The sequence below is a fragment of the Lygodium microphyllum genome, chromosome 30 (genome assembly GCF_053477565.2).
Source record: "Lygodium microphyllum isolate KBCC chromosome 30, Lygodium_microphyllum_v1.1.10, whole genome shotgun sequence".
In the NCBI taxonomy this organism is placed as follows: domain Eukaryota; kingdom Viridiplantae; phylum Streptophyta; class Polypodiopsida; order Schizaeales; family Lygodiaceae; genus Lygodium; species Lygodium microphyllum.
Genome location: NC_141164.1, coordinates 103,168,721 through 103,181,157, shown reverse-complemented (window position 1 = coordinate 103,181,157; position 12,437 = coordinate 103,168,721). Strand labels below are relative to the sequence as shown.

General features: G+C 39.4%; 1 protein-coding gene across 1 annotated transcript in view; it reads left to right on the top strand.

The window, feature by feature from the left end:
* The window catches only part of LOC148010204 (protein THYLAKOID ASSEMBLY 8-like, chloroplastic), a 31,380-nt gene extending 21,498 nt beyond the window's left edge, over positions 1 to 9,882 (top strand). Inside the window, exon 2 of the mRNA XM_087672682.1 lies at positions 9,138 to 9,882. Coding sequence (XP_087528808.1) covers positions 9,138 to 9,518 — 381 coding nt within the window. The 3' untranslated portion in view covers positions 9,519 to 9,882. The remainder of the gene's footprint in view (positions 1 to 9,137) is intronic.
* The last annotated feature ends 2,555 nt before the right edge of the window (positions 9,883 to 12,437 follow it).

The following is a 12,437-nucleotide window of genomic DNA, read 5'->3' as shown; positions in this document are numbered from 1 at the left end:
TTGCCCATCTGTTTGCGGATGATCCGCCGTACTCATGCTAAGTTTAGTATCCAATTTCTTAAATACCACATGCCAAAAATGGCTATTAAATTTTCTATCCCGATCAGAAACTATATTTGCCAAAAGGCCATACAATCGGTATATGTTCTCTACGAACAATCTAGCCAATTCTGGTGTTTTAACATCAGTTGAAGTTGGAATAAACCTAGCCATTTTGGTTAACCTATCCACAATTACCCACACAGAGTCGTGCCCCCTCTGTGTTCTAGGTAAAGCAACAATAAAATCCATGGAGATACTCTCCCGTTTTCCCGAAGGAATTTCTAATGGATGGAGAAGTCCTCCCATTTTTAATTTTTCAGTTTTATTAACCTGGCATTTATTACATTTGACCACATAGTCAAGGACGTCCTTATTCATTCCAGGCCAATAGAACTGCCTTTTAATAAGACTATAAGTCTTATTAACTCCTGGATGTCCCGCACTAGGGGTATTATGACACTCAAAGAGTATCTGGCGCCTTATTTCTATATCTTTCGGGACACATACCCTACCCTTGTAGAGTAAATAACCATTATCAATGGTAAAATTCTTCCACTTGAATCCAGTTTGAGCAACCCCTGATGCTCCATTTCCTAGTTGAACATCCTCAGATATTCCTTCCTCAGTAGAAGCACTTTCATTTGGATCCCCATTTTTTATTGCTTCCCATATGTTGGAATATGCCGGATCAACCTGACATTTCCCTTTTAAAGATTCAAGCAAGTTGGAAGTGAACTGAGTAAAACTCAATTCATTAATGATGGGCATTCTGCTGAGTGCATCAGCTACTATATTATACTTTCCTTTTCTATATCTTATTTCATAGTCGAACTCTTGGAGGAGTTCGGCCCATCTGGCTTTACGCCCATGTAAATCTGGTTGATCATTAAGCCACTTAATGCTTTCATGATCCGATAAGATCAAAAGTTTGGCACCATACAAATAATGCCTCCATTTCTTCATTGCATGTACTATTGCATACAGCTCCCTCTCATAAACATAATAATTCTGTTTTGCACGATCTAATTTCTTGCTTTCAAAAGCAACTGGTCGACCTTCTTGTAATAAGACCGCGCCTATTGCCTTGTCACTGGCATCAGCTTCAACCACAAATGGTTTATTGGGATCCACTATTAATAATACTGGAGCTGTAGCAATAGCTACCTTAAGTTTTTGAAAACTTTCATTTTGGTCTGTTTCCCAATTAAAACTTTTCCCTTTCCCTTTAAGTTGGTCTGTCATTGGAACAGCTATTTTGGCATAATCTCGAATGAATCTACGATAAAATCCAGATAAACCTAGGAAGATCTGCAGCTCTTCCAGGTTCCGTGGAGGTGGCGATTCAATAATTGCCCTTACTTTTTCTGGATCCATATTGATTCCCTCTTTCGAGATTATATGCCCTAAATATTTGACCTCTTGTGCAAAGAATTCATATTTAGTTTTCTTCGCATAAAGGGAATGTGTTCTTAACAGTTGGAATACTAATAATAAGTGTTCCAAATGTTCTTCTCTTGATTTACTAAAGATCAAGATATCATCCAAAAAGATTACTACAAAATGTCCTAGATAGGGCCGTAAAACACTATTCATCAGCTTCATAAAAGTAGCTGGTGCATTAGTGAGACCAAAAGGCATCACTAAAAAATCATAATGCCCGTATCTAGTACGAAATGCCGTTTTGGAAATATCTTGTGCCTTAATTCTTATTTGGTGATAACCTGATCTTAAGTCTATCTTTGTGAAGAATTTTGCCCCTTGCAATTGATCAAAAAGATCTTCCATTCTGGGCATAGGAAATTTATTCTTCACCGTTATTTTATTAAGTGCTCTATAGTCAACACAAAGTCGCATAGAACCATCTTTTTTCTTGACCAATAAAATTGGTGAAGCCCAAGGTGAATTACTGGGTTGAATAAACCCTTTATCCAGGTAATCCTTAATTTGTCTTTCAACTTCTTGATGCTGTGTTTCACTTAACCTATATGGTGGTTTTGAAATTGGGTGTGTGTCCTTATTTATATCAATTGGGTGATTTATTTCACCCCTATCTGGTGGAAGGCCACTAGGTAAATCAGAAGGAAACACATCTTTAAAATCATCTAACAAACTGTTCAATTCATTATTTACATTCAATTCGCAAACATAAGAAAATTGTTGCTTTATATTACAGGAAGTAAAAATATTTTGTACAGGAAAAGACCATAGCATATATACCTCACAAACTTCCTTCTTTATCAGCTTCTGAACTTCAGTAGAACACAGCAAAGGATTATCAGATACTTCATGTTCACCTTGAATGACAAAAGTCTTACCATCCCTTTCAAATTCCAGTGTATTATGGTGATAGCTACGTTTTAAGGATGGTTCCAATCCCCACAGCCACTCCCTCCCTAGAGCAATATCAGCTCTTTCCATATTCATTATTTGGAAATCAAGCTTATCTTTATATCCTTGGATCTCGATTTCCAAATTGGATACCATGGTATCCCATATTTTATTGTCTTGGCCTTGCATCATATGCACGACGTATTGATGCTCACTATTTTGTTGGGGAAGTTTCAATTTTTTGACAAGTGCATAATTTATAAAATTATGTGTGGCAGAGTCATCAACCATGACTCTAACCCGTTTTCCAGCTACCAATCCATGTACTCTAAGTAAATCATGTGGCCCAAAAGTAGGCTGCCACAAAGAAGTTGACATACAACACTTATGTTGTACATCCATGTGCAAGATCTCTAAAGATTTATACTTTTCATGGCCCTTTAATTCTAAGGTCTGCACTACATGGATTTGTTTTTCTTTTCCCTTGCCTTTGTCCTTTTCTTTGTCTTCCCCCTTTTTCTTTTGAGGGCAATTCCAAGCAGCATGGTTAGGGGATAGGCAATTAAAACACAATTTTTGTTTTTTGGCCTTATCAAAGTCATTAGGACTTAGCTTTGGCCTCATATATGGTTTCTTTTCAAAGGGTTGTTTTTTACCTTTGAAAAATGGCATTTTTCTTTTAAATTTGCCCACAAATTTTGAGGTTTCTAATTCCTTAGACTTGGGCTCCATATCAGTGAGACTGGTGAGTGTACCTGGACGCGTACTATCTTCATAAATTAATGCAAATTTAATTGCCTCTTCAAGCGTCTTAGGTAAACTCCGTTTTGCTTCCTTTTTACAGGCTTTATCCAGTCCCCTAATGAATCCTCTTGTTTTTTGGAATTCATCAATTCCTTCCAATTTGAGGATTATCTCACGATATTCCTCCAAATATGTCAGTAGGGGTCGTCCCTTTTGTCTGACATAATCCCAATCTTCCCAATTTCTTTCCATTTCATTTTCAGGAAGAAATTCTTTTAAAAATACGGATTCAAACTGAGCCCAAGTTTCAGGTATTTTATTCGCCTCCTTTAAAGTTCGCCACCACTTATATGCTTTGGGCCCCAAAGTTAAACTGGCCTCCAATGCTTGGAGATGTGGTGGGGTGTTTTTTAATTTATGTAAATCTTCCCATTTCTGGAGGAAATTAAAGATTGTATCTTTATTCCTATCTTTTTCCTCCCCGTAAAATTGAGGTGGTTTCATATCCTTTAAAACCGGATTATCCCTCAATTTATGGTAGGTTTGGGGTTCCTTAGGATCTCGCATAGTCACATCTAAATCTTTCGATGAAGATGGGACATCCGAGATTTCTATCTTATTTTTGTCTTTTTCCAACAATAAAGTTAACTGAGATTTTATTTCAGTTAGTGTTTGAGTTAAAAACTCCATTTGAATCCCCTGAGTTTGCACACGAGCAGAAAGATCATCAAATTGCTCTCTCGTGGCAAAAAATTCTTCCCATTGTTCTTCTTGTATGTCTGGTTCATGGGGATCTACCATAGGTTGATCCCCGGAACTAGAACTTTCCATTACCCTTTCTTTCCCTTTTTCTGCCATTAATACACTGGAATTGGAAAGCAAAAATAAGAAATTTGCATACAAGATAAAATACTTCCCTGATTTTTTATGGCAGGCTGTGGCTTCAGTTATGTATGAAGGCTGTAGCTTCAGCTGAATATGAAGTTTTCTGCCTGTCTCACAGCAGTCGCAGTCTTATTCGCCTCAGGAGCAGTCCTAACCGTCAACAGCAATCTGATACTGACAGCTCCACTTCTGATCTGTTTCACGCGGCTGCTGGCAGCTTCATCTGAGCTGATTGGTCCTCGCGAATGCTGGCGACTCTACTCCTGGTCCTCGCGGATGCTGGCGGCTGCACGCCTGGTCTAGTTGGTCTTCACGCTGGTCTGGTTGGTCTTCGTGACCATAATCCTTACGTTTTTTTTATATTCTGCCCGTTACGTTTTCTGCCACGGGTCCCGTAACATTAGACCAATACTAAATGTCACTTACGTGACGTGGCGCTGCCCTTCCAATGTGACGAAACTTCTCCATTTTCTTCACGGCTTCGTCAATTTTCACGCGACGGGACAGGGCAGAAATGACGGCACGCAACGGGACAGGGCAGACGACACGCGACGGGACAGGCACTTTTGACTGACGGCCTGTTTTCTGAAGCGACGAGGCAGGGTGGGAGTACTCCGTCAGATCGCATGACAGTCAGGAATTAAGTGCCGTGAAGACACGACAGGACAGAACGCTTCTGATTGATGGCCCGCTTCTTGACTGACGACCTCCCAGATTCTTGTTTGATCAGAAACATAGGCTCTGATACCAATGTTAGATTACGGAAGAAAGCTTTCTTCAGACTGATGGAAGCACGAGTGTTCTTCACCTCCCAGCCACGCCTAGATAAGTGCTGGCCCTCAATCTTATCTCTTTGCCAGCCGTCAACTTGCTGGAGTCCTACTATTCCTGGACTCCCTTACTCTCTAGGCTCCCCTTGACCCCGTTCGGGCGCCCAAGAGCCCGGACGGTCATTCTCGTGCATGTTCCCCTAAATTTACCTTAATGTAACATTAAATATCCCTTTTAATGTTACATTCCACACTTATGACATTAATGTAACATTAAGTATTACTTTTACTTAATGTTACATTAATGTCACAATGTAGATGACATGTTGCTCAACAGACCTACGAAGGGAAAAATTGCAGATTTTAAGATTGAATTAAAACATGCATTTGTTATGTCAAATATGGCTGTCTACATTATTATTTGGGGATTTAGTTCACCCAAAATCAGCATGGTATCATGTCATAGTCACAATATGTGGATAAGTTGTTTCATAGGTTTAATATGCAAGATTGCAAACCCATGTATACTCCTATGGAGTCAAGCTTAAAGCCGTTTATGCATGATGGTGAAGAGATATATGATGTTGCAATTTACATTGCCTTATTTACCTTTGCAACATATGTCCTGACATTTAGTATGCAATATGTCAAGTGAGCAAATACATGCACAGCCCATGGACCATACATTGGCAAGCTATGAAGTGGATCTTCAGATACTTGCAAGGTACTTAGTTACATGCACTATTATTTCCGCGCGCGCGCGAGAGAGAGAGAGAGAGAGAGAGAGAGAGAGAGAGAGAGAGAGAGTTGCACTTACAAGCTTACAGTGATTCAAATCGGGTTGGTGATGTAGACACTAGGTAGTCTATTAGTGGACATTGTTTCCTTCTGGGTTGTTTATGCATTTCATTGCTAAGCAAGAAATAGCTTGTAGTGGTTATCTTGTCTTGCAAGGCTAAGTACAAGGCAGTCTTTACTGCAAGAATGGAATGTATATGGTTGCATAGATTGTTGGTTGAGCTACAGATTTCTTTGGAGGGTTCTACATCATTCTTTTTGACAGGCATAGTGCTATTGCAGTGGCACAGAATCCTGTGTTTTATGCTTATACGAAACACATTGAGGTACATTAACATTATGTTAGAGAGAGATGCCATGTAAGAGAGATTAGTTTGACGTATGTCCCTACACAAGAGAATGTTGCATACATTTTTATCAAAGCACTTCCTCTTGAGAAGTTTGAGGCTTTTCGAAAGTCTTTGAATTTGCTACCCTTTGGTGATTGGTTTTCTTATATTTCTACCACATTGGCACTAGAAGGAGGTGTTAGAATTTGCCAATTCTATGGGCAGTGCCCAATGTTTTAGTTATTTGGTTTGTAGTGTAAATATAACTACATTAATAAGTTGTGTCACTTCTAGAGTTAGTTCTAGAGTTAAATTAGCTTTAGTTGAGTTTGGGATAGGTCTAAAATACTTAAGACCTAGTGTACTTTCATTCTATCATTCTAGCACCTAAAGTGCTTGAAGCACATAAAATGACAGATAAATACAATATTAGAGCTTCTAATGTCCTCATCTGAGTGAGATTGAGGCTCATAGGCAAGAGATGACAACACAAGACACGCATGATTTTTCTAATGCCATCTCCTCTCAGTTTATGGCCTTACTAGACTTGGTACTTGGCTTGTCTTCATTGGGTAGGCCGTATTTATTGAGAACCTCTCAACAAAAGCCATTCTTGCAATGAGTTGGTAGGAGAGGGGGTGTGCATCCCCATCCCATAAGTTCTTTTGCATTCCCCACCATCTCCTCTTGCGGTTCCCTTGTATCCTGGCATCCCTTTTAGAGCGTAACAATCTTAGAGATGCAACTACGGATTTTCTGTTACAATGCCTTTAATAGGTCCTAGCTATTATCTTATAGTTGGGTTAGAGGTTTGGCTCAACCATTCCTGATTGGACATCTTTGGGGTGATCCATTTGAGGTCTCTCCACTCTCATTGGCCTATGTGCTTTAGTTGGATCGGGGTTTCATTTGGAGAGGAGGTCTTACTACTTGGCTAGCATTTATCATTGATGGATCTCATTGGCAATGGAACTCCTCTTGCCACCCTTGAATCAATTCCATCTTCTTTGGCCTTCGTCACATCGAGGATGTGAGAGGGGGTGTTAATAGTCATGACTCATGTGTGTCATATAGGGTCATCTCTTGCTTGTGAACCTAAGTCTGAGTTAGACGAGGACATTTGGAGTTATGATAGTTTGTTCCTCATGTTCTGGGCAAGCATATTAGCAGGGTAGATACTTTGAGGTTGAGTGATGTGACCTTGGGGCCATTTTTTGTTCTTGCCATCATTTTTGACTTGATCGGCCAGCTGGTTGGCCATTTTTGATAGTGGTTTTCTATTCATAGCAGCCCCCCTCACTCCATTGCGTCATCAGATAATTTAGCCAGTCCTCGGTCTCTTTCTATCTCATCTTCCTACCTTTGTTGGGCGCCCATACAGACACTCAAATTGTGTGTTGGGACTGACTGTTGCAACTTTTTATCATTCAGCGTTCGTTCAAAATTTCTCTTCCATTCTAGTGCATTTCCCTTGTGTCCCTCTTCTCTATTCACTCCTTGTTCACATTCCTGTTGGCTGCTCACCTTACATCTTTCGCCTGAGTCATATCATCATTGCTTGCTGTTAGCAGATTAGTTAGCTCACGAGTGAGTCTGTGCATGTGCTATTGGGGCTTGTTTTCTGGCTGACTGAGGATTTATTGCTGGCTGACCTGATCTGGCCAACCAGCTATTATTTTATTGTTTTATTATTTGCTGGACGACTGTTCCTAGGTTTGTGGCTATTTATAGCCGGGGCCCCTTCTCCTCAGCCATTGATCACATCAGCACATTGACATCTGCAGGTCCTATTGGAGAGAGGGAGCTGGTGCTAGTACCCACACAGCTAGTGACTCAGTGTTGTATTCGATTGCCTCATGGTTTATGGATTCCATTTCCTGAGCATATCTCTGAGTTCTCTCTTTGCAGCATTCTTGTGTTCCTCTCTTTCTTTGCAGCCTCTTTCTTCTCTCGTGTGTTGCAGTCTATTACAGTAGAGTCTCATGCTTCCATTGCTGCACCCACTTTTAACACTTGCATCATCATCATCATCATCATCATCTGCCATCAGTCCTGGCGCCCTCAATGACGTGGCACTTACACGTGCAAGGGCTGATTGTTTGTAGCTTGTATTTGTGTTCCGAGTGTTATTCTTCTCTCTCTCCTCTGCACTTTGTGTTCCTTTGCTTCCGCTGCCCACTCTCACATGGAGATGCGCACATGAGATGGTAGGGGATATCAGCAACAGTTGCCCAAGTTTCATCTTTCCTCTGGACTCAAGACAATGGATTATGATCAGGGTGATTGCTGACAGGCACAGACTGATGATGATGTGGCTGCAGCTGCAAAGCTGCTGGTGGACCAGCTGTAGTTTGGACTTGGACCTTGGTCAGACCAGATAATGATGTGGCAGGGGCCATGAAAGCAGTCAAATCAACTGCAGGTTGGATCAGCTCATATGCAATCCAAGTTTGCCTTATTTCAGCCACCAGTTAGATGGATTTTCATCTCAAAGCTTATTGTACATGGCTTAAATTGAGTGAGAGATTGTAGTCAGCAGCCACCTTTCACTCTCTTTGATTGTATAAAGTATCTTGCCAGGATCTCTTCATGATCCCTAGATTCTCTGCTGTTAGAAGTAGATCAGCCTTATGCATTGTATTTTCATCAGTCTGTTGATCGTGTAGATGTGTAAGAATCTCCAGGTTCCAAAGTTTGTACGTGTTGTTCAGGTTGCCACTGCCATTCTCTTTTCTGCCTTTCGTGAGATTGTGTTTTGCTCATTTATAGCAATTTTAGTAGATTGCCACATGAAGCATTCCTTAATGTCGTCAAGGATTTGAAGCATGCCTTTCTCAACTTTATAACAAGATCCTTTTTGGTCTTATGTTCAAAGCTAGTGAACATGGTTTACATTAGACAGATTATATGGTTCATTTGTTTGAAGACCTTTTAATTGTCTATGATTAGAAGTGTGCTAGACAGATGTGTCAGAAAAGGAAAGAAAACAAGTACCACATGGAACTAGTTTTGCCGAATTGCCAGCTGCTGCTTTAGGAGGAAACATGTTTTTGATGTATAGGGATGAGCTTGATGACATTTTAAGCTATGCTTTAATGCCAATGTCATGTGTACAAGATGATTAGTAAGTAGAAATGTGGATATGTCTTTCTGCATATTGGATGATGGTATAACATGTAATTAGTAATGCTGTTAGAAGATTGTACTGTAAAAGTTTTTACTTTGTGACCTGTGTTGGCAGGTTTTTGAGGTTATCAGAAAAGAAATTTGGTACAAGCCAGATGATGGACTGTATACAGAACTTGTCAAAACATTAGCCCGAAATATGCTGATTGAGGAAGTTGACATGTTATACTCCCTCTCCAAAAAAGAAGGATTGCAGCCAGTTATACACTTCTATACAGAAGTCATAGATGCTCATTTGCAGTTGGGCAATTCAGGGAGAGCTATGGAAGTGTATTACGATTTGAAATCACAGGGGCATTTTCCTTGTGAGTTGGCATTTGGCATTCTTCGGAGGGGCTTGAGCAGCAATGAAGAAACCGATCTCGTTGCTGCAGTCGAGGAGGAATACAAGAAGGCTCTAGAGGATGAGCTAGTGAAGCATGCACTTCAATGTTGACATGTAAGGATAGAAGATGAACTCTCTTTTCTCCAGTCCAAAAGCCATATATGGAGTTGCAAATCTGTTCTTCCATCCATCACTCTCAAGTATAGCAAGGACATAGCACTGGAAGAGCAGATGCATAATAGCAGATCCATATTTTGTTCATGATATGCCAATCAAGCATCATTATGTTGTATACATTCCGCTATTGATTTGGCCAAGAATGAAGAGGTTTGCAGGTCTAGAAAAGCTTAATGGTGCTTTTTTCTGAGAGGCTTTTCAGGCCCAAGGCTAGCAAAGCCGAGTATTGATGAAGAGTTGTATTATCCATCATTGTTGAATGCCTATATATATAAAGAAAGCAGTGATTCTTTTAATGTCTGTTGCTCTCAGACTATAGCATATCCTGCCCACACACATGCTGTCTTTCCCTCCAAAACCCCAAAACAACCAACAAAAAGCCCGCCCCCCTAGTCCATTTTGAAGAAATCTTAATGGATGTATTCTCAACTTTTATTGAATTATGTAACTCAAAATGCTTTCATTTCATTCCTCTCTTTATGGCGCTTGTATGGAATAAAATTGAGCTCGCCTTTCAACATTCTCACCTCTTTAATGACAACTGCGAGAGCTGTCATTTCAAATCTTTGGTTGCCCACTTTTTAATTTTGGATCTTGACTAAGCTCCCAATAATCCCTCTTTGACTTGCATAATATGTATATTGTGATGTGCTTTTAAAAGAATTACTAGGGGCTGTGATTTTTGAACAAAGTGCACAATAGGCAACCACGATGTCCCTAATTATCTACTTGATACCTCTTACATCCCCTTCACTCCGCTTTCCTATAGCTCGCTGCAATGCACAAAAAAGGGATTTCAGATGGCCAACTTATGGGCTTTGGAGATTTCAATAGATATATCACTCTAACAATGGGTTTAAATATCCAAAGTTATTGCATTATTGCTTTACCAATGGGACTTATACTTCACCACAAATAGTGCTTGCTCATCACATGTTAAGAAGTATTGTGTTTGTATTCCCCCATTTAATGATAATGGACTTAAAAACACTCTAGTCATTTCTTATACTTCACCACAGATAGTGTTTGTTCATCACATGTTAAGAAGTATTGTGTTTGTATTCCCCCATTTAATGATAATGGACTAAAAAACACTCGTCACTTTTATCAAATGGCACTTAAATGGTCAAAACATGATTCACATATCATTCAATGTTGCAAAGGCTCTTGGTCTAAAGCAAGGTCTTTTTCCTTGGACTTGGAATAAATTGTTATGATCACTTACATTTAATTTGGTGAGAAAGTTTGTTGGAAATCTTGTGGCATACAAATGGGGTTCTCTCGCTTCTCCCTATGTTGCAATTTCCATCTTGTCTTCTTTTAATAATTGTTTTGCTATTGACTCATGAATAACCAAATACATGACCTTTTGCGATGGTTTTCTCATTGTAATAAATATTATGATATTCTTTTCTTGAATATTCTTAACCCTACCATCTTTCTTAACAGTCACCTATGTAATGAATCTTGCTTTCACATTTAACCCCAAGGAATTCATCTTATTGGACTTCATTGACACCCATTCTATGGATACCCCTTGATGTGTTTGTTTAGATGGGTAATTTCAAAACACACTCCTTTGTTCAATCATAAATATTTGCCTCTCAAATTCTTCATAATTCTTAAATACTTTTTTATAAAATAGTTTCTCACCTAGTGCCCATCTATTTTTGATAAACTTATGGTTCTTAAAGCTTTAGGGTGTTTAAGAATAACCTTGGCTTTAGGCATTCTAACATAGGACTAGGGTGGGGTGTATAAAGTAACCTTTATAACTAGTATTCACCAAAAGAGGAAAAAAAAGAGAAAAAGGGTTTAACGAAAGCTCTATTCCCAAATAGCATACTACTCTCCATGAATGGTTATGGCCATGGTTGCTTATCGTGCAATGGAAACTTCTTGAGAGCTTGTAGCTTTCTTGTCTTGAGAAACATATGTAAGAAAATGATGATTTTTTGCATTTATACTCGAGTGGTATATGTAGTTGCATTGAAATTATTATGTATGGTGAAGAAGAGATGAATCACATATGTACTGTCTATGCTATATTATAATTAACAAATTTCACTAACCTAACACCAATCTTATGTGGCATCTGTACAATCTTCTTAAACATGGCTCTCTCTCATTTCCTCTCTTTCTCTCCCTTCCACATGCTAATATCGATCCTATGTGGTAAGTATATAATGTTCCTAAACTGCAAGCATTGTGTAAGAGATGATAATAGTGACAGCTTGAAGCTACTAGAGCTTCTAGAAGCCATGATTGAATCTAGGAAGACACTTTCATCAATCTGCTATCAAAGACGAGCCAGGCCATAATTATAGTTGGAGTCATCACCTGTGTAAACATCGGCCTCAATTCTATCTTCAACTAATATGGATCTCCAACAACATCATCATCCACATCTTCCTTCTTATGCTACTAAATTACATGTTGCTAGAATATACAAGCTTAAATCAAGCAAATAAACGTACGTTGGGAATAGGGTTTCAATCTACCTCAATCGATGCAAGTTGTGTGTGCTACTTTGATTGACAGCATGCTCTCAAAAGACTTGTATTTGTAGTGCAAGCACATGGTGTGCTATGGATGCAAAGTTGGTCTTGATGGCTAGTTTTTTAGTGCACTTCTTGAAGCCTCACATTGATAGTGCAGGCAAGTAGAGAGGAGATTTAGAACAAATGTTAGGGTTTCCCCATCCTCCTTGGGCATGTTGCTTCTATTTGTGGTCTTTTGATTGAATGTCTGCTATTCTCCTTACTTATGAGTGCATTTTTGAGTAGGCATAGGGCCCTTTACACATGGCTTTCTAACTCAACTACTTGTCCTCCATTTGTCCTTTTAATCACC